Genomic DNA, 24132 nt, shown 5'->3' on the forward strand with positions numbered 1-24132 from the left:
AAAGGTTGAGGGAGTCTTAAAAAATACCTACACTTAGCAGCCTTAATTTTACATGCTGCAAATGAACCATTTCTGTAGCTTTTGTAATATAATTTCCAAAAATGGAATTGGGTCATGCTGTTGACATTGCCTGAGGTCCAATTCATAAACGTATGAAAAACTAGTTTTGCCATCTAAATTAAATTGTATTCCATGAATGCATCTACAATACAGTTGGAATAATTTGTTGTTGAATTGAGTTTATTGAAATTAACCTGTTAAAACTGATTCTGAACATTTAAAATGGAACATTACTGGCTAATCCAACCTTAACAACTGTTGCTATCTGCCATTTTTTGAGCTTTGGCTGAGAGAATCTGAGTTTTGTTTTACATTTTAAACTATTTTTAACTCACTGTATTGTAAAAAAAAATATATACAACTTGTCCAGAGAGATTTTTTCCCCTATTTTTCTTGTTTATATATAACATTATATATAATTTTACATTAACTCTAAATTAAAAGAAATAGTTCACCCAAAAATGAAAACTTGCTGAAAATGTACTTACCTTCAGGCCATCCAAGATGTAGATGAGTTTGTTTCTTCATCAGAACAGATTTGGAGAAATGTAGAATTTCATCACTTGTTCATTAATGGATGCTCTGCAGTGAATGGGTGCCGTCAGAATGAGAGTCCAAACAGCTGATATAAATAAAATACTAGTCCATATTCTATAACAACACTTCCTCCAGTGAAAAAGTTCATCCCCTGTTGTCCTCTCACATTGAAATCCATTAATCCACTGACATATTTATTTATATTTTTTGGACTATTTTTACTTATAAACAATGCTTGATCTGTGCATATTTCTCTTCTAATTCAGACGAGACAACTTTTTCACTGGAGAAAGGAATATAATGGATGGAGGACTATTTTAACTGGAAACAATGGTTTAAAAAGTTAAAAGCCAAGTTTAAAAAAATGTTTATTATACTGCTTATCATTTCACAAGATGTTAATTGATGGACTGGAGTCATGTGAAATACTTGTGGATTGTTTTTATAAGCTATTTGGACTCTCATTCTGACAGCACCCATTCATTGCAGAGGATCCATTGGTTTAGGAAGTGATTTAATGCTAAATTCCTCCAAATCTGTCACGATGAAGAAACAAACTCATCTTGGATGGCCTGAAGGGTAGTACATTTTTTTTTTATCAAATTGTAATTTTGGGTGAACTATTCCTTTAATGATACTAAAAATGTTATTGTATTTATATATTGATTCAGGCCACTGTGATGTTAGTATTAACTAAAATAAATTACAGTAGCATAGAGATTGCATTGTAGAAATGTTAGGAATCACTAAAGTTATCACTTGAAATTGCTGCTAAATGAGACTTTTTTACTTATTTCTTTTGACTGTGAGAAGCGTTTACCTTGATTATGATTTAATCACGGTACTGAATAATTGAAATTTTTTGCAATGTAATAATTCATCCCAGATCCCTTAAGAATAATATCCAAATCATGTTTACCAATTTATGAGCACATTCTATTGAAAATAACATTGACGACATACATTTCCAGTTAATTCCTATGCATTCTGAATTATATGAGTTAGCAGCAATTACCAAAGTGGGTGCAGCTTAGGTACTAATCAATTACCATTTATTAAAACAGTATATTTAATAAATAAAAATAAAAGTAACCACAATTTCTCCACAATCAAAGATTAACATAAGCTACTCAGACAATTGCAGAGACAAACCTCCACAGACTCAATGGTGTCCGCAAAATGACCTAAAATAAAAAAGCTTCCCGAGTCTAGTTTCCACATTTTTTTCTGCTGTGTGTAACAACGCAAGCTGCCATAAAATATTTTTCTGCATAATTTTTTCGATTTCCCTCAGCACTGTCTTCCCGTACACTCCAGGTGCTCCTAGATGCTACTAAATAAAGCTGAAGCGAGGGGTTTCGCAAGATAATGACAATTTTTTCAGCGCACATATTGGCTGAAATTCGCCACATACCTTTTCTTCATAGTGAATGTAGGTGGACGCCTCCGGACCAAGGTACTTCACCAGGCTGGAGATCACACCATCTCTTCTCTCCTCCATCTAAAATGAGCACAAAAACATTTGTTCGTCAACGTATCACAAAAGTATTAAAAAAATATAATTGTGCTTCCATCCTTGTGAAAATGTGCACTTCTAGTGTACTTTAAATCCTAAAAGTATATATGTTTTTTTTTTTTAAACTGTACTTGCAGATTATATAATATTAATGAAATAAAAGGCTACATGAGTGTCGTAACATATTTGTTACATATAAAGGTGTACGTCTTACTTAAGAGGGTCAAAAAAGCACTCTTTAGAAATATAAATGTAAACTTTAATACATTTTCATTTAATTGCAAATAACGTCTCCAAACACATTACTTACGTATACTCTTCTAAAATACATAATCTCCTTAATAAGTATCATTTTTCAAATTATGCTAAACTGTACTTGAACTATGCTAGAACTGGGCTAGTCCGGTTCTCCAACCTCCATCGATCCGAATAACTCAATCCCTCTTTGGTCTCTGTTGACTCCATGAGTTATGGGCAGAAAGGGGCCAGGCCGCACACCCTTGCTGTTACTACGCCAGCGAATGACAGATGTTAAGGGAACGTTTAAACCCTGCATCTGCATGTTGTGCACACTTCCACTTGAACCGAGTGTCCCGGCCGATAATTCAGCCTACAATTATGGCTTCGCACCAGGTAGGGGGTGGGGCAGCACAGGAAGCATCTGCGGGGGGTGTTATAAAAGTGCCCATAAGGAGTTGGAGGGCTAGCCACTATCTCTAATGCCTGGCCATAAAACAAACGGCACAAAATTACACTTCATGTCAACACTTCAAAGTTTGCCAGCTCATTCATGTGAAGGTAATGTTGAGTAACGGCAGAAAGCACACGGCTCGGGCGTATTGCGCTGAGTAGTCAGTCTGGGCTCTTCACACATCTGTAAGAACCAGAGCTTGTCGACAAATGCATTACAGAGTACATGACTCTTCTTCATTTTATGGACAAATCTCAATTAATGGAGGTGACAATTGGGTATTTCAACATAAAACACTACCAAATACAAACTAGTAATGCTGTATTAGCAAGTGAGAACCAGAGCTGGCTTGTCCATCTGATTCATTATGAATGAAGCGACCATAAATTCACTGCTCTTGTCTATTATGAATGACTACAGACGGTCTGGGAAGAAGCGAGATGGAAACGTGTTTATCAGACCAGTTCATCTCAAAAAGGGAATTCTGGTTTTCATGGATTTTAGCTGTAGGCTAGCTATTTTCTGCATGCAAGATGTGTGGCCATCTTTGTTTGATTGAGCGACGAGTGACAGATAAATCAATAGTTGCAACATTTGCAAATAATATTATTATTAAATGGCTAACCACCCATTAATTACAGTACATGGTTTTGAAGGCTCCTAAAAGCGTGAAATTAACTTTGAAATGGGAATGCTAACAGTTTTCTCCACATATTATAGACCTTCAAGCTCAGCTAGATGAAGAAAACCAGCACATGAGCTTCCAAAACACGACATATGGTTATGAGCAACTCTGCCGGCCTCTTCAGCAGGGTATTGTGACTGTTATGCTTTACTAAGGCGATTTTTGAGCAACTAAATGTCAATACATATATCTATTTTCACCTCTTGACTCACTGTCTCAGTATTCCCTGAAAGTGTGAAACTGAGAATAGACCTGACATATTAAAGTTCCTTTTCTGTATCTCTCACTTTCTCTTTCCATTTCTCACTCTTGCTATATGCTATTAAAATGCATTGCTCTCTTTCCCAAACCCTCAGTCTCATTCTCTCTATCTGTCTCTCACTTTTCTGTCGCACCAGTCACGGGCCTGTACACCAGTGATGAACCCCACCAGCGCAGGATTGCCTCTGGGGCTGGTGGCATCAAATGTGACGCTTAAAGGGCAGTCCTCGGAGGGACGTGCCACGATTTCCCCCGAGAAACCTTTTTCCTTCCAAAATGCCTGTGAATCAGATCAAACAAAGCAGAGAATGAACAGCCTTGAAAATGAAAAGCATTCATTCTTTATTAAAAGGGACCAGCGCAATGCTGAAAACGGACATTATCTGCATAAATGGCAACTATATTTGCATAAATTGTAGATTTATGAGCAGTTATATACAATATCTACATACTGATTAGCAACCAAACATCAAACAGGTTTGAAACGATATGAAAGTGAGTAAATGATGACAGAATATTCATTTTTATGTGAACAATCCCTTTAAATAAAACTGTTCTATTAGACTAAAATATTTAACACACTAATGCATATAATTAACTAATTTGTTGTTAAAAAGTGTTTTGCTTTTCCTGAAAAAAATAAGTGCATCCCATGCCAATATAATTAAATAACTAAATATGTATTTTTTTTTTAAAGGTAAAAATTCACAATACTAGCTATTTCAATGACAACATTGTAAAACAAAATGTGTTTTGTGGTATTTGTAAATCGATTTGGATAAAAGCATTTGCTAAATTAATAAGTTTAAAATTTAAATGAACGCTTTGCATACTTATGGGGCTCCCATATGTAACTTCAACTGCATTCATAAATGTGTTATACATAATTCATGAATATATGCAATTAAAGATGATAATAAAAGATAAAAACTAATTTTTAAGCACTCGGGCAGGGTTTCATGGACTAACAACTGAGTTGCGCAGAAAATGTTCTCACGCAAACATTCCCAACAGGGTTGATCGATCATTGTTACTCTGAAATAAAACTTACTGCAGAGTTACTTGGTTATTACATTTATGATAACACAAACATTTCATATTAATGCAATCTAAGTTTCAGAGGCAACTCTGGGAGTGATTTTTGCATATGTTTGGTTTTCATTGGGCTCTAATTGTGTAAACGTATCCTTACTTTTAACATTTTATGCAGTAGTGAGTGAATGAAACCTATTATCTTATTTAATATGCAAAAGATGTTCGAAAACGTCTTTCACAGTTGACAGACAAATCTTATCCTCTGATTAAGGTGGCATCTCCAGTCACTGCAGAGCCCAGATTAAATATTAAATTAAAGCGAGGGCTTATACTGAATATGCTAGTCAGAGCACTAGGAGGCAGCTCTCCATGCCTCTGCACATTTTAACTTCATTATAGAGTTTAATGCAATAGAGCTGTAGGGGAAGTGACTGCACTGTGCTGGGAAAGCCGGTAAGCCAGTTGTGGGTAAGTGGATGGGTTATGCGTGTTACTCACAGTGGGGTACGTGATGATAAACTTCGTCATGTGGCCGACAGGCAGGCACTGGGTGAGGCGCTGGCGCTCAGCTGGCAGGGCAGGCTCGTAACGGATCTGGGCTAAAAGAGAGGGCATAATCAGAGAGCCACTGAATTAAATAAGAAAATTTATTTTAGAAAACAACAGTGGAATGATACTGACATTAAATAGGCAAGACAGCTCTGTTCTTACAATTGACCCTTCGCAAAAACCCACCCTCCTTAGTTACTGTTGCTATGTCCGACAAGCCATGCCTCTCTCACACTACACACCATGTTCTCACGCAGTGAAAATACATTGCGGAGCAAAGAGGAAACTGACAACATGCCTACAGACAAGATAGAGCAGATTCTGGTATGTTTACATTTTTTTTTTTAAGAAATTCTAACAATAAATACCGTTTTGTGGCTCTTTAATGTGTCTTGACAGATCACTGTATTGCCCCAGTTAAAGTGGCACATGTGAACCGATCATCTTTTCATATTTACTTAAAGCAAGAAATGAACATGGATGAACATCAGAACTTATTTTATTTCAACCGTGGAAAGACATCATCAATGCACAATATTTTTCAAGTTTAAGTCCACTAAAGTTAATCTACTCTCCTGTCTGATTTGTTTGTCGGGCAAGATGGGGGATTCGGCATTATGATTGGTCAGATCGCCTGTCAATCAAGGTCTTTGCGAATAGTCAATTGCTAGGACCCATTTCTCTAAACTTAGGTCACTTTTTCAAAACTCTTCACAAAAAAACAAACAAAAAAATGGTGTAGAAGCAATTTTCAATCAGAAATTCCAAGCAAATTTCACAACTAATTACAAAGAAATAGCAAGTAACACATTAAGCATGAAATTTTGAATAGACAGAAAGATAGAATTACCATGTCATACTTAAATGATCTTTGTTTTATTTACAACTTCAAAAACTTCAAAAAAAAAGGTGCAGTTATCACAACAGCAGTCAATGTGGACTAAACTGTAGGCCATTTTTTATTGGTGTGGCACAAAATACATCTACATCTTTCAAATTACATGAATTCTTTTCATACTCAGACACGTTTGCATAACTGTTAAACCTAATATAATACAAAACCAAATAAGACCGCAATCTGCTACATTTCTACAGTAATACTATATTGAAATAATTCCACATCATAAAAAAAAGAAATTCTATCAAAACAATTAGTAAAAACAACTGTGTAACACCAACACAGATGTTAGGCATTCAATTTCATTACCATCTACACAAAAGGGGACCTGCCCTTACGAAAATTAATCATGGTTTTACTACAAATAAAACCATAAAAACCAAGGTAAATATAGTTAAACTATATTTGTTTTGCAACACTAACCAAAGTTCAACCATTTTATTTATAGTAAAACTGTGGTTACTACTACAAAAAAAAAAAAAACATGGTTACTACGTTTGTTCTAAAAATAAAACCATGGTTATTTTCATAAGGGTAGGAATAATTTTGCACTCTAATGTAAAAATGGACCATGTGACAAATACTGCAATGAATTCCGAACAGTAGAGAGCTGTTAAAGAATACATTTATGAAAGAAATCACTGTATAATGCTATTTGTTGTTAGTGTTTTAAGGCATTGTTTTATGGACGATTGTTGGGTGACAACCTTGCTAGTGTTGTGAAATAATGACTTGATTTGAGACATGTATGAAGTGTTTTAGTAGTTTAGTGAATATGAAATTACTGAAAGTTGATAAGGAGAATTGTGAAGAGTTTTGAAAAGGTGACCCAAGTATTGAGAAATATGTCCAAGCGATAATAAAAAAAACTGTAAATGTTGTGAGCTGTCTTATTGTCTACTGCCTTCATAGGCAGCTACCTTCTGAGAAAGCATCCTAACCACATTAGAAAGCAATTTGGAACACTTTGGAAACATCAAATTGTACTCTATATGTAAGAAGCAACGCATAATTGATTTCAATAGTTTGATGTTAGAATGTTGCTAAGCTAATGCTATGAAACTCTAACTAGCTTAAAAATAAATAGTACATAGAAATATTGGCTAAAATGGTAGCAAGCTTTATCAATTCTTTCTCAGTACTGAATGAAGTACAGTATATGCTAATCTGCAACATTTCGACAATCACATCAGCAGCCATCTTGGATTTATATTTTCACAAAGCTCTTCGCTGTGTTTTTCTTAACAGTACATTGGGTACATTTTCTTAGAGTGTACATTTTACTATAGTCTCAGAGTCAGGTACACATCCACGATGCCTTAAAATTCTGCCTACGTAGGCAGCTCACTAAGTTTTGGAATGTCTCGCTGACACTCTTGATCATAGGGGATTCTGGGATACTGTTTATACATCGGATTTAGGGGACGTTATAGAGGACAGGACAGGACTGAATAGAAATATGTGCTTTAAAGAGAAATGGAAAACAGCAAATAAATTCAAAGATATGAAAGGGAAAAATGGTGAGCGCAGGAACACAGACAGGAAGAATATGGTATAGAATAACTCATAGGTCTCAGATCATCCTTTGGTATTGATTCAGGTGGCTATACCTTCTAATCAAGCAGCACTTTCGCAAATTGGATCTAATACCCCAGTGACTAGCTCTCCATGAAATTGCCAATCTATTAAAGAATCCCTGCGATTTAACACTACTACTTTGTTTTCCTAAAAGCCGTAATTATGGCTTAGCCATTTTGCGAGTGTAAGTGTGGGGTATCCAATAACTTTATGTGCAGCCCTCAGGGCCATCTCTACGCCTGAGTAACAGAAACAGTGCCAGAAGGGACACTGACCTCATTTTTGACGAGACAGCCATCTGGCGACAAGCCAACATGTCAGCTAGCCTTTTGAAGACGGGCCACACAAATAAATTGTTGTCTGCTGCCCAGTCAGTCACTTGAAACATAACTCTATAACCTAACAATAAAACTTGTGTGAAAAAGAACCTATGGAAATAACACACTTTAAAAGAACATATTTAAGTGCAACTGAATGAAATGTTTTTCGAATACGTAATTGCATGTTATTTATAATGAAATGAAAATGTATTTTAGTTAAAATTTACATTAAAAGCAATTATTTGTTAAGAAATAGTCATAAAAGTGTACTTTTATTTCGTTAATATTATATTATCTGCAGGTAAAGTTTTTAATAAATATATACAAGCGGACATTCAATACAAGCACGCTTCTTTTACACAAGAGAAATCTGATATAAGGTAGGGTAGGTGATTTCAGAGAGGCTAGCAATAGTAAGCTTCATTTGAAAGCATAAGATCCCACTCTCCCTGCAAATCACTCTCCAAATCCAAATGTTTTTGAACCAAATCACCCACCCTGGCTTTAATCAAGAAGCACAATACGAAAACAAGTCTTTCCCTGCAAATAAAAAATGATTTCCCTCAAAGAGAAACTGATTTTTGTATGTATAAACCTTTTTAACACTACTCTTAGCCACAAGTCACTTTTAAAGTCCTTAAGTACTTCAATACCCACAATTTTTAATCAAGATCCACCAACCAGAGAATCAGAGAGCAATAAGCTATTAAAGGTGTCATAAAGTGCCTTTGATTTTTAGTTTGTACTGTTCTCTGCGGTCCACTTATAATGTTATCAAGATTTATACATCAAAAAACATCATACTGTAATTTAGAATAAGCTATTTTCTGTCCTGTTTTTAAATCCCGCATCGAAATGTGCCTTGATTGTAAACGAATCTGCGGTAAAATGAAGTGAACAAAGGACCGAGTTCTTACTAACGCAGTCTGGACCTTCATTATAAATAAAGTTAATTCACTCTTTCCTAATGTTGGGATCAGAAGGAAGGCAATGCATAGACTGTTTTTCCACAACTTGGCACTGCGTCTTGTTGTCTTCAGAGCCATCTTTATCATTTGGTTTCTGCGTAGACCTGCACGTTTGCCTCTCTCATAAACACTACGGCCAGGAAGGCTGAATCCTCCAGAGGTCGCATTTGCAGGCTGCATACGTCATCAAGCCTGGCTTATTTCAGTTAACTGAGCATTACATTCGTGAGTCATAAGCATATTACAACAATTTACGCTGAACTAAGAATAATGGTCAAATTTATAACTGTTAATATTCTAAAATGCAGCCTACAAATATGACCTCCGGAGGATGCAGCCTTCCATATGAGAAACGGCCTACATGCGTGAATCGGTGGGCGGGTCTAAACAGGCAGTGATGTAGAATCTGTGGGCGGGGCTAAACAGGCAATGATGTAGAATCGGTGGGTGGGGCTAAACAGGCAGCGATGTAGAAGCAGGCGTTGATAATCTTCTGCGGAGGCGGTGCTTATCCACACTATTACATCATAGAGTAGAACATTCCAAAAGCTGTCGTTTTGTCAGTCTGCCTTCAATATAAGCTGGTTTTAGACTAACGACAAAGGGTGCGTCTCCATCAGCTCCCTTGTTCAGTAGTCAGGGCACTGATCAGGCAGTCTGCCATTTTAAGGGCTGTCTCAATTGTGAAATCCTTCCAGTGCACTGGAATGTTCGCTACCTAAAAAATCCCACAGTGCATCGCAAATTCTAGGGAGCATCAGTGCTTACTATGCTCCCTTTTCAGAAATTACGTCACGTTTCTGAAGCGTGAAACCACACAAGCCAACTCGGTAAATATAAAGACACGCGTTTTGAAAGATTTGAAAGGACAAACGTTTTTTTTTTAAGGATATTTCAGCATAAACACACATCGCTAGACAGGTAATGAACAACATCTAGTTAACGTTTATAATTAATATTCGGCTGAAATGTTGTAAGAACATGTAACAGAACAATGTGTTTAATGAGAATAAAAATTAATATCAAAAAGAGGTCAGTCCTGCCTGTTGTTTATTAATTCCAGTGGTGACGTTCTACTATGTTGTCAGTTGTCAGATGTTGTACGTAGTCATGTCACTGGAAACTGAGTGATCACTGTCCCAGTGTGAAGTGAGCCAAGGTACTTACCAGTGACCGAATTCGTGTACACGATGTAGTGATTCATGAGCTCGGGAGCTAATTGAGATGCATCCAAAGTTTTGAGTTCTGAAACTTACAGGATGTTTTATAGTAAAAATGACCTCTTATATGTCAAAATTCCGTACCTCTTATATGGATTTTTTGTTTCTCAGTTCATGACCCCTTTAAAACAAAACCAGGTGATTCAAGAAACATAAGGGTATTTCTCCAGTTTTGACACCAAATGTAAACAGACATGAGCAAAACACATGCGCACACTAAAAAAACACCGAGTGAAACCGAAGACTAGTTTATTCCCTCAAGATGTTATGTACACAGTCTTATACTTCCCTATTTTCCCATTTTTACATAGTTTTTAGCTTTGAGTCAAATGTTTTAATGTTGTTATCCATTTGGGAGCTGGCTTGCATGGTTCATGGCTTCAAACTGTTTACTGAAGAATTTTTTAAAAAGGAAAATGTGTAGGAAAAAAAATACTTCCAGGACCAACGTTACTTAAAAAGCTGCAGGTTACTGTTATGCCAGCTGAATGTGTTTTAATATCTCAACTAAATGAATATGATTATCTAAAAAGCCAGAAATACTAAACACCAGGGTTATTGTAACAAAAGGGACATAAAAGGGAGCTTGGAGACTGTTGGGAAGGAAATTGTCACTAAGTCCATCTGTAAAATACACTACACAGAAAAGCATTTTAATTGGAGCGGATGTTAATAAATGTCTCTATCCTGACAATGAAAAATCAAACAAGACAAGCAAAGCGGAGAAGCGCTATGCGTGTAATTTTATTAAGCGACGGCAATCAGAAAAAATATATTTTGATTACATTATGTTTCACGAATGTTGCTAATTGTACAAGAGGCTCTGATTAGCACATTTCCGTTGGGTTAACTCTCTCCCAAAGGACTTTCCAACATGTTAATGAATAAAACAAACCGCACAACATGCCAATGCATCTTTTTTTAACCATGATTTATATGTGCAATCGTTTACATGTAACCCAACAATCCCATGTCAATCCACATGAATCTGTCTCTCTGAAGGGCTGTAATGGCAAAACAGATCTAATTTAGCCGAAGTGACTGAGCCGTGGAGTTGCTCTCAGTGATTGAGAGCGATCGCTCTGCGCCTGGCAGTCCATCATAACTGTGTGCTTGTAAGCGACAGTGGCTGTCTGCTTACTTCAATTTGCTAGACGTTAGGAAATAGCATTGCCGCAACACCACCTTTCTGGCAGGCAAACAGAAGGACAGAAGGGTGAATTCATTTGCGCAACTTTTGAAGCAATAAGACGTTTGTGTATGTTTTACATCGATTGTGGCAGCAGTAATTCATCTAATAACAATCAAATGATGAAGTGAGTGTTAAATGGACATAAACTGTATCGAAAAAGTGTAGTTCCGCTATTTTAACGAAGCATTCAATGAGTGATGCTGTACAGGCCAGTGAAGTGCACCAGATTGTTGTAATCTGCTGTATCCTCCACAACTGAGCACTCAGAAACAGCTTGGGAGGATGGAAATGGTTTTGTGCAAATTGCATTCAGCACATTATTTGATAATGTTGGAATTTACCTGATCTGAATGATTCTTTTAGTGAACTGTGTGTTAAAACAACACAATAATGCAAATAAATAAATAACACCACGGACACGTTTTGTGGCTGCAGTTCATGCTTTGGTGAATTCCCTGGATATTTTTCAGCCCATATTTTAGTTCCTCTTAAACTTCTGTCAGTCTATGCCCCTCTTTCTTGCCCTCAGGAATTTATTTATTTTTGGTCTCTGTTCCCCCTCACTAGTTGGCATCTGTCACCTCTGTTACTCAGGTAGCTGCGAGTGGTGGAACAGACATTTATAGCATAACCTCAGGCTAATGGGCCACAGGTGCTCTCAGCATTTCTGTAGGATTCTCCCACTTGCCTGAAGCCTTGGGGAAAAATGTACTTAAAAAAGAAGGAAAAGTTAAAAAATAAGAAGAAAAAAACGAACAAACACTGGTTCACACTACTGTTGCATCAAAACAAAATTCTGGATATGCAGGGCTGAATGCTTGTTTTCAATTAGCTTTTGTTTTGAATTACTAAGAATTCGCATCCAAAATAAAAGTTTTTGTTTACATAATATGTGTGTTCTGTGTATATTTATTATGTATATATAAATACACACACATGCATGTATATATTTCAGAGAAATATGTTATTTTTATATATTAAATGTATTTATTTATAATATAAATTATATGAATATAAATATAGACATGTAAATATTTTCAAAATTTATACTGAACACTGCTTTTCCCCCAAAAAATTATGTTATTAGGTGTTAAAGTACTGTTAACATTTTCTTTTCTTTTTTTTTTTGGTCAAAAATGTCATAAAATGCCATTTTCAGCTGCAAACTCGTGGCCAAAATCTGCAGCATCCTTTGTTCCCATTTACACACCCACCCTGCCTTCATTCATCTGTAAATGGCAAAGTGATATCAGCAATTTGCTAATTAAAGGTTTAGGCGTAAAGCCTGTGCTTTTGAACTCGTTCCCAAAATGCTGGGAAACTGGAAACAATCCGGCACTCTTAAACCAAAAAATCTGCTTAAACTTTGTTGTAAACATCCTTAAAAATAGGTCACGGCAGTCAAACGGATGCTAATGCTTCCCTGCTTTCTTACAGTATAAACAGGCCTCTAAGCGAAACTCTGAGTGACGCGTCTGTGAGGTTTCTTGCCACCGCTGTAGTCCGCTGTCACTGGAGATGCTCTCTCATCAAAGTGGAGTCGATGGGAGGCCGGGCCGGGGACTGTTTTCTCTGCCAGTCAGCTCAAATTGCATACAGCTGCAGTGCCAGCTTAGTCAGGTACAGCGTTTTGGAGGAAGACTTGAGAGTTAAATATAGCATCCAACCAGCTGCACCCTGTTATGCTTCGACACGCCACAATCCCACCGAAGGAACGCGTCCAAACTCGATTGAGCATCCAAACGCCAACCAAAATACCAAGACAAAAAGCACAAACATCCCACAACCTGACTAATCGCAGGCATATTGTAGGTTTGGTGCAGCAAAGCATGAATACTTCCTGGGCTTATACAGCTACACACGTGCCCACGCACAACAATCCCAGCAAACACACACACACACACACACGTTCGTTTCTTATGGTTGCCCACGCACACCCACAACTTCATATTCTGTCCTCTCCCCAACTGACAGAGAAATCCAAGATTGAGTATAAGGTTTAACACGCTTATTTAAAGCGATCGCTAGAAGACGTCGGTCTCGCTGACTTTACTCATGACAGGCATTCCCTGTGACTTCTAAAGTAAACAAATATCTAAAAACGATGACGGTAAAGCCAGGGGAAGAGTGTCTAATTCACATTGAGTCCTCTTAGAGGAATAGTTCACACCAAACCTAATATTCAGTCATTGTTTATTTACCCTTATGTTGTTCCAAACCTGTATGTTGCTATTTTTTTATCAGTGGAACAGAAAAGGAATGATACTGAAGTCACATTTTTTCATTTTTGGATGAACTATTCCTTTAAATGTTTAATGTAATATGAAACTCAATATTGAGAATATACAGTGAGAGGCAGCTCTTGTGGGCTGCCAGTAGAACAGAAGTCTTCTATTACCTGGCATGGCAAAATGAAGCACAATAAAGTACTGTCAAGTCAAGCAGTTCATTAATCATTGAAATGGAGGTGGTGGGGGAGTGACTTCACTCATTATAAAAGATAGATGGATGGGAGGTTAAAACATTGGTCTCCATCAGCCCAGATGACAAGACGACACACAGCGGGACGCACTAACACTCCAGTGAGTGAGTCAATAGGCGTTACAAACCCTGTAGGTGTTCAATTCCATGAGCGGACCAGTTTGTACATCACAAATAGAAGTTAAAAAAATTTTATGAAAACATTATTTATATATATATATATATATATATATATATACAGTGCCCTTCATAAGTATTGGGACAGTAAAGACAAAAATGCACTATTTGCTGTTGAGTCAAGAAATCTGTAAATATGATTAAAAGATGAATATAAGACAAAACTACAGAATGTCACATTTTATTATTATTTATGTTTTACCAACTAAGAAGATCAGCACTTTTAGAGTTTTATCCCCCTGTCTGATGTGAGCATAAGTATTGGGACAATTATCTCACAGGTCTTTATAAGTGATCAACTGTGTCCTGTTGCATTAATTGTTCAGATATTAAAAGCAGGGAATGTGTCGTATCAGTTATATCCATTGCTTCTGCATTCTGAGTCTTGCATTCGATGATGTCACACACAAACCCGGATGAAGACGAGGGAGCTGACTTTGAGAGAAAAACAAGCAATTTGGATGTTAAAAGAAAAGAAGAAGTCACTTAGTGCTATAGCAAAAACAAAGGGCATGGGAAATCAAGAGTTTTGAAACCATCGGAGACATCAGCAGCCAACAACGACCTGATCGGCTGAGAAAAACAACAGTAGTTGATGACAGACAAATCATAAAAGCTGTGAAAATGAACCCTAAAATACAGGTCTGTAAAATCACCAACAACCTCCAGAAAGCTGGGGTGATGCTCTGACAATCTACTGTCCGCAGGAGACTTTGACATAGAATTACAGAGGCTACACAGCAAGATGCAAACCTCTGACCAGCACCAAAAATAGAAAGGTAGGATTAGAGTTTGCAAAAAAACACAAAGGTGAGCCAGTAGAGTTTTGGAACTGAGTTTTATAGACAGATGAGACAAAGATGAACCTTTATTCAAGACTAAGTGATGGGAAAGCAAAAGTATGGAGAAAAAAGGGAACTGCAAATTCCCTATGCTAAGAATCTGTAAAGCATGGTGGAGGTGGTGTCATGGCATGGGCATGCATGGTTGCCTTTGGAACAGGCCCTCTCAATTTTAATGATGACTTAATGTATGATGACAGTAGCAGAATGAATTTGTAAGAGTACAGAAACATCTTGGCTACCAATATTCAAGAAAATGCCACCAGATTCATTAGAAAGCGCTTCATATTGCAACAGGACAATGGCCCAAAACACCCGGCCAGTTCAGTCAAGACTGCAACAAAATAATAGCTTTTAATATTTTACATCTGCCTTAACCCTCATGTGGTGTTCGGGTCCTTTTTGCTCTGAAAATTTTTTATTTTTCCCGAAAATACTAGTTAATGTTATCGCATTGGACTGAAATTTTGTGACTTTGTTCACAAAGGATATAACTACTTCTAAAAAAAAATTTGATCATTTTCATACTTTTCTGGGGGAGATTTTTCACCTTGTTACACCCATAATGAGTGATTTATAAGCAATTTTTTGAGGGAGTGCCTTTTTTGCTCTGTAACCTCGTAAGTGTGAAAGGGTTCTGAACACAACACAAGGGTTAAGTTCATCTGTCCCAATACTTATGCTCACATCAGGTAGTGGGATGAACTCTAAAAGTGTTGTCCTTTTTATTTGGTAAAACATGTATGTGTTGAAACAGCTAATAATAAAATGTGACATTCTGTAGTTTTGTCTCATAGTCATCTTTTAATCATATTTGCAGATGTCTTGACTACACAGCAAACAAAGCAATTTTGTCATTACTGTCCCAATACTTATGGAGGGCACTATAATATATGTGTGTGTGCGCGTGCGTGCGTGTGTGTGTGAAAAAATTTGGAAACCCTATTGAATTCCATGGTTTTCTGTATCAGGACATAATAAAAAAATATCTGGTCCTTGGCAGGTCTTAAAATTTGGTAAATAAAATCTCAGATGAACAACAACACATGACATATCACACCGTGTCATTATTTATTTAACAAAAATAAAGCCAAAATAGAAAAGCCATGTGTGACAAAGTTAGCACACCCTTACTGTTAACATGGGAATTAAGAGGTAATAATACATTAATACACATAATGTATTATTATTATAATAATATTATCATAATAATATTAATATTTTATATTTTAGACATTTTCTGATAACAATCTCCAAAGTAAAATAGTAAAATACTAAACCTATAAAATTTTAAAACAATATTATTAGTAATACTAAATATTAACATTTACAAAATATTACAAACCTAACATTAATGTAAATAAACCATATTTAGGACATTTTCTAAAGCATAATATATATGTGACCCTGAACCACAAAACCAGTCATAAGATTTATACATCATCTGAAAGCTGAATAAAGAAGCTTTCCATTGATGTATGGTTTGTTAGGATAGGACAATATTTGGCCATCTTATTTGAAATATTAAATACAAATACATACAAATAAATCCAATATTTGAAAATCTGGAATCTGAGGGTGCAAAAAAAATCTAAATATTGAGAAAATCGCCTTTAAAGTTGTCCAAATGAAGTTCTTAGCAATGCATATTACTAATCAAAAATTAAGTTTTAATATATTTACAGTAGGAAATTTACAAAATATATTAATGGAACATGATCTTTACTTAATATCCTAATGATTTTTGGCATAAAAGAAAAATCAATAATTTTGACCCATACAATGTATTTTTGGCTATTGCTACAAATATACCCCAGCGACTTAAGACTGGTTTTGTGGTCCAGGGTCACATATATATATGACAATAAAATATTAATATTTTCAAAATAGTACAACACTTACACTAATTTAAATCAGCTATAATTAAGACATTTTCTGAAAACAAGCCTCGAAGTAATAGTTCACCCAAGCCTATAATATACTAATGTATGTATTATTATTCCTAATAATAAATAGTAATAATTTATAGTTATAAAATATTAGAATAATATACTATAATACTATTACAAAATGTCTTACACTAATGTAAATCAACTACATTTAAGACATTTTCTGAAAACAATCCCGCAAAAAGTTTGTCCAATAGTATTAATTTAATACTGTTATTATTAATCATAAATCTTAATATTTACATATTAATGTTTATAAAATATTAAAACACTTAAAATAATTGAAATCATCTATATTTAAAGGGGTCATATGATGTTGCTAAAAAGTACATTATGTTGTGTATTTGGTGTAATGAAATGTGTTTATGTGGTTTAAGGTTCAAAAAACACATTATTTTCCAAATACTGTACATTATTGTTTCTACTCTATGCCCCGCCTTTCTGAAACGCGTCGATTTTTACAAAGCTCATCGGTCTGAAAAGCGAGGTGTGCTCTGATTGGCCAGCTATCCAGAGCACTCTTAACTTTTATAAAGAATATCTCTTTGGATTTGAGACTTTAGTCTTTGGAACTTTACAGATCTTCTTTATGCACCAAGAGCTTGTAACACTCCAAAGAGAAAGGAAAAATTGAAATCGCATCATATGACCCCTTTAAAACATTTTCTAGGGGAAAAAAGCCTTCAAGAAACAATTCTCACAAAAATTTTCATTTTGTTCTCATTCTCACCCTCATGCAGTTCCCAGTATTAATATTTTTAATTCATAAAAACACAGACGTCAGCTTTTCCATTCAATTAAAGCAGATAAAAGCCAAGCTCATAAAAAGTATGAAAAAAGCACCATAAAAGTGATCTGTATGACTTGTTTCACTATATCCCAAGTCCCTGACTGACATTACTCTCAAATATAATTTGCTTACTTTTATAAGATTGTTGGCATTTTTTTTTTTCATTTTGGCATAAAATCACCATCAAATTGTATTGTATGGAAAAGCTGTCAAAGGACATTCTGCTTAAGATCTAAAATTATTTTGCACTAAAACAGCATTTTGGACGAATTATTTTTTAAAGCGTGTCACCAAAAAATAAAAAATAAAATAAAACTACGTAGTACATACATGTGTATGTGTACAGATTGTGCAATGCATTCTGATTCCCAGTAAGACTGTTAAAAAAAGTTTTTTTTAACAGGAGAAGACGAGCCCGAGGGTTGACTTCAAGCCACGCTGCCTTCATTATTTAATCGCTGAATGCATTTTGGACGGCTGTCTAATCTCAACAGTGTCTCCAGTTTTTAAGAGTTCCCGTCACCTGTCAGCTTGCCGTCCGCAAATTCTGATTTAGAGCCAGAAGGACGATGGCAGTTCAGGCACTCTGTGTAATTCAGAGCTGTCCTTAGATCCGTCACATTAAAAGTGTCCTCGCCAGACTTTGTGCAACAGACTGCGCCGCACTATCTGTTAAACAAAACGTGGCAGCCAAACTTGCAGCCAAAGATGGCGGTACTCCCAGAGGAAGTGCACTACAGGGGGCACGTGATTGACTGCTGTTTTGGGGTCAGTTCGACAGACTGTTTTATATGAATCATGTGATTCACATAGACTCGTGTGTGTGTATGTGCACTAACCTGCCAAGTGAGAAGGACACGCAACAATGACAGCTTTACAAGTGACTGTGCCTGCCGAAGTCGTAACTTTTATGTTCTCTGAATTCTGTAAGAGAAAAACATTAGAATTGATTAAAAACTGAAACCCGATAAAGGCTGGTATTGTGAGGTTGAAACTAACTAGAATGGCAAGGACACTGACAATGGTCTGTTGTGAAGGAAACTGTACTCAATTGTTATGTGAACTTTATTGATCCCTGTGGAGAAATACATGGAATTATGGATTGAACATATACAGTACACACACAGATCTAGCACATGGGAGGCATGTTGGCATTAATATGGCTTCCTGTCATAAAGCCGTCCCAAACAGACCGGACTGAGATATAAATGAATACTGGCTGTTACAGTATGTAGGACTCCCAAAGGTGCCACAAATAGAAATATGAGTGCTAGTTTTAATAGACAACTATTTGTAATGGAGACCAGCTACCAAATCTATTGCAAAACGCCTGGATGTTTCATCATGCGGGACATTCATGAACGTTATCCTGGGCTATGGGACGAGGGGGGCGCATTAAAGGGATAGTTCACCCAAAAATGAAAATTCTGTCATTAATTACTCACCCTCATGTCGTTCCAAACCCGTAAGACCTTCGTTCATATTCGGAACACAAATTAAGATATTTTTGATGGAATCTGAGAGCTCTCTGACCCTCCATAGACAGCAAGGATATTACCACGATCAACGCACAGAAACGTAGCAAGGACATCGATAAAATAGTCCATGTGACATCAGGGGTACAACCGTAATTTTACGAAGCTACGAGATTACTTTTTGTGCACAAAGAAAACAATAATAACATAATTTATTAAACCGTTCTTCTCCACGATTTACCGTCTTCCGCCATTTTGGAGAGTACCTCAGAACGTAATCAACATAATCAGCGTTGTTTACGTTCAGCATGCGCGCGCTTTCTACTGAACGTAAACAACGTTGTTTATGTTCTGGGGTACTCTCCAAAATGGCGGAAGACGGTAAAAAATATGGTTTGTATAAAAATATTGAACTGCACAACTGTTTTCAGTAATGTTTCTAGGGCAGCAAATCATCATATTAGAATGATTTCTGAAGGATCATGTGACACTGAAGACTGGAGTAATGATGCTGAAAATAAATTACATGTTAACATTAAAAATTAAAAAAAGGTTATTTTAAATTGTAATAATATTTCACAATATTGCCTTTTTTTACTGTAATTTTGATCAAATAAATGCAGCTGTAATGAGCATAAGAGACTTCTTTCAAAAACATACTACACTAGTTTTGCAAGGCATATTCATAATTAAATAATAGATGTAGAAACTGACATCCAATTCATTCAGTATAAGGTTGTTGAATACATATCTTCATATGTGTAACCCAAGACTTCTAAAACCTGGAGAAAGGTGGCATATAAAAATAAACATAAAAGTTAAAATGAATACATTATAATTGTATTAATATTAAAATATTTTATTGCCTAAAGTTTCTGAAAGTTAGCCTTTTAATCCAATTCAATTCCAATTGATTAGCTAATTTTCTGATTGGCTCAAAACAAAAACATGGGAACATTAATATTTTCTTCATATTAAAATATTTGATTAATTTATAATAATTTTTAGTAAAATATTATATTGCCTACATGTGCTGAAAGTGATGCTAGCCATTTAATTCAATTCCATTTCAATTGATTTGCTAATTTTCTGATTGGCTTAAAACAAAAACATGGGAACAATTAAAAAAATGTATTTATATTAAAATATTTTATTAATTAATAATAATTTTTAGTAAAATATTCTTTGCCTAAAGGTGCTGAAAGGGATGTTAGCCATTTAATCCAATTCAATTTCAACTGATTTTCTAATTTTCTGATTGGCTTAAAAAACTAAAAACATAGGAACTGTGTTTTTGATGTTTGCAGAGCCAGAGATAATTGATTTCTCAGCTATTTTTCAGGTAATTGTTATTTTATACATACACTGTATTGCAAAAAGAAACTGCACACCATGCATTTAAATACACTTTTTCAGGGGCGTAGATCACGCGGGGGACGTGTCCCCACCACTTTTAATATCACATAAATTCGTCCCCCGCACTTTTTCAGGCAAGTGTGTTTGCATAGAGGTTCTCAAGAGCCGGTGTGAATAAATATAGATTTAAATTCAAAGAGACAGGATAGTCTGTGCATGACCTGATGTTTTATTCGGACCCAGAATAAGGCGAGATGAACATCACGGAGCGCAAAACACTCCGTGCAGTGTATGTTTCATTCATACTCGAAGCCGGAGGGTGCTCTCGCGCAGAAAGTCGTACCAGGAAATACGACCTAATATGGACAAGCACGTCTATCGCTGTATGAAAACAGCTGTTTACCTTTCACAGAAAAACAGAAACGTTTGGAAACATGAAGACATTAAACATATGATTGCGACAATATATGGTTTATTTGTGTTTTTCAAGTCATCTCCAGGTAATAAATAAAGTATATGAACAATGCAGTGCTAATTGACATACCATTCATTACAGTATATAAACTATTCTGCCTTATTATATGATATGTGATAAGTGTTTGTAGTATATAAACAAATCATTATTACTGGTTATTGTCCAGCAATGTATCTTATTTCTTAGCCAATTAAAAGCTAGAAATAAGAGAAAAATTAAAGTTGCCTATACACTACCAGTCAAAAGTTTTTGAACAGTAAGATTTTTAATGTTTTTAAAGAAGTCTCTTCTTTTCACCAATTTATTTGATCCTAAGTACAGCAAAACAGTAAAATTTTGAAATATTGTTTACTATTTAAAATAACTGTTTTATATTTAAATATATTGTAAAATGTAATTTATTCCTGCGGTTTGAAAGCTAAATTTTTAGCATCATTACTCCAGTCACATGATCCTTCAGAAATCATTCTAATATTCTGATTTGCTGCTCATGTACTTTGGATCAAATGAATGCAGGTTTGGTGAACATAAGAGACTTCTTTAAAAACATTAAAAATCTTACTGTTCAAAAACTTTTGACTTTTGGTAGGTTGCACTTTTTCCCTCATATTTATATTTGACATATATAATAGCAGTTGTACAAGTAAACAACTATATTTATATTCAAAGGATTTTGCCTCTTTAGTAAATAGTAAAGACGTGTTTTTAGAACATATCGAGAGATGTGGGGTTACACGCATGCATTGCATATATATATATATATATATATATATATATAAAGATAGAAGTCAATGAGTTCATGTGGATAAACAGTGGGGGTGAGTAAAACTTTCTACTCAGGCATGTCGATGTAACACCATTAAGATGGCTAATGGACTTTACCTCTCTATGTGTGAGAGCGACATTATAGGCTAATTCCCCGACGTTAGGCTTTCAAAAGATTTTGTGTCACCAATCCTCAAATGAGAGCGATCTAATGGAGTGGATTTGATTTAGCTTATCTAAATATTTTAGTCATGACAAGCACTTCAGCGTACCATAATGTATAATACAGAAATGGGAAGGAAGAGGCAGTGTAAAACAAGCGAAAAGCACACAGCGGGACCCAAGTCTTGGTATCCGAATAGTATCTTGTTTAAAGGAAAGGAACTTATCACTCGCACCGCTGGTGGAGAAATGCTCGTTATCTCTGTGTCAACCTCGCGCTGATGGACTCGTTACCTGACATATGGTCGTTACGGCGGCGCCCAGCCGGACCCGTTCTTTGCCGATCTGCTCCACCAGCTTCTCTGACAGCTGCTGAGTGCCCCCCTGTGGAGAGAGATGGCCATCACACTGAGCTCACCCACAACACACAAAAAACACCACAACACCTCCTTACAGATGTCTGTGTTGTGGCACGATGCCCCACTGGGCTTCTTCTCTGTCACAGTGATTGTGAAATTACTTTCAAAATATCTGGTGTACAAAAAAGTATCATGGCATGGTGATAGATCTGTGTTGTTTTGTTTTATGAGACAATGAGATTGCATTTGCCAGTATGCTGCGAAATTGCAAAGGCAAATATGCATTGTAATAATATGCGGTGCTCAATGGTTAGATCTAATCTGGTGGCGAGATAAACAAGACAGTCAGTGTTGACAGAAAGTAGGTAAAAGAGGAACAGAAGATAAAAAGCTCTTCTAAATGAGCTGCTTTTCACCCTTTCCCCCAAATCAGCTGCTGATATCTGATGCTTTTGCTAAGTTCCAAGCTGGCCCACATTACACAGCCATTTGGGAGTTTTTTCAATGATATTTAATTTTATATTTATTTATAGATATTTTTGTTAAAACCTGATCTTTATTATTATTTATTTTTATTTTTATTTATTTTTATTAATCATTTTGTTATTTATACAATCTTTTTTATTATTTATTAGTATTTTTATTTATTTTTTATTAATCATTTTGTTATTTCTACAATATTTTTTATTATTTATTAGTATTTTTATTTATTTATTTTTTATTTATCTTTGTTATTTCTACAATATTTTTTATTATTTAGTTTTATATTTTTAAATAATCTTTTTGTTATTTGTATCATTGAATTATATATGTTTATTTATATTATTATCAAAAAATAATTAAAACTAGGGGTGCTCACATTTATATAGAAGCTCATTTCCGCCACAAACTAAAAATAAAAACGAAATTGCTAATTTTTAACTCACAATTTGCGACTCAAAATTGCAGAATACATTTATTCCCATTTATAGGTCTGTCTAAATGGACATATTTAGCAAAATCCAATTCCTGCTAAATACACATATATTTATCTTAATCTTATTAATCATTTTAATTTGAAAGAGGAGATAACTACTTTCCCTTTCTTTACATTTTATATTATATTAACAGCTTAACCATTTGACTATGCGAGATGGTGCACTGGCTGCATTATAACGCTCTTTCTACATTTTGCAGGCCTTTTTACAAAGCAACTCGAATTGATCTTTATCATTTATTTTTTTATATATTAAAGTGATAATTCACAAAAAAATAATAATTGTATTTTCTTTCATTTTTCTCACCCTAAAGTTGTTCTAAACCCATAATTCTGATGTGTGTTTTTTTTAGTGGAACACAAAAAAAATTCTTTATTAAAATTATTTTCCATACATTAGTCAATAATAAACACAGCTGTAAATCACCCCAGAAAACAAGTCATTAATACATAAGAGGGAATTAATAATGCCAAAATTGTATAATAATTTCTGTATGAATTATTCCTTTTAAACCAGTCTGTATTACAAAAGCTGGGATTTCAAGCCACGATTGGCCTTGAAACTGTGCAAGTAACAATTGTAGATAGTGAGAATAATCTCTGTCATGTATATGTTGTTTATCCACCTTATCTCTCTCCCTCACCTTGACCCTGAACTCCTGACCCGAGCCAGGTGTGGTCTCCAGGAGTCGTAGGGTGCCCCCTGCTGCAGCGGAGTACATCAGAAAGAACAGGAAGGAGACCTGAGACGCTTCCAAGCCAAACACGATACGGCTACACAAGGCCAGCTCCTCTTTTACCTCTATAGGACACAC

General features: G+C 35.5%; 1 protein-coding gene across 1 annotated transcript in view; it reads right to left on the reverse strand.

Annotated features, from left to right (window-relative positions):
- Positions 1-24132, reverse strand: part of LOC107730423 (probable flavin-containing monoamine oxidase A) — a 40042-nt gene that overhangs the window by 12742 nt on the left and 3168 nt on the right. The window contains exons 5-10 of the mRNA XM_016541269.1: positions 23962-24119; positions 22277-22366; positions 18589-18673; positions 5284-5384; positions 3872-4030; positions 2012-2098 (exon numbers count right to left, since the gene is read on the reverse strand). Coding sequence (XP_016396755.1) covers positions 2012-2098; positions 3872-4030; positions 5284-5384; positions 18589-18673; positions 22277-22366; positions 23962-24119 — 680 coding nt within the window. The remainder of the gene's footprint in view (positions 1-2011; positions 2099-3871; positions 4031-5283; positions 5385-18588; positions 18674-22276; positions 22367-23961; positions 24120-24132) is intronic.

Source organism: Sinocyclocheilus rhinocerous, unplaced genomic scaffold, assembly GCF_001515625.1.
Source record: "Sinocyclocheilus rhinocerous isolate Xijiao unplaced genomic scaffold, SAMN03320098_v1.1 scaffold1660, whole genome shotgun sequence".
Classification (NCBI taxonomy): Eukaryota; Metazoa; Chordata; class Actinopteri; order Cypriniformes; family Cyprinidae; genus Sinocyclocheilus; species Sinocyclocheilus rhinocerous.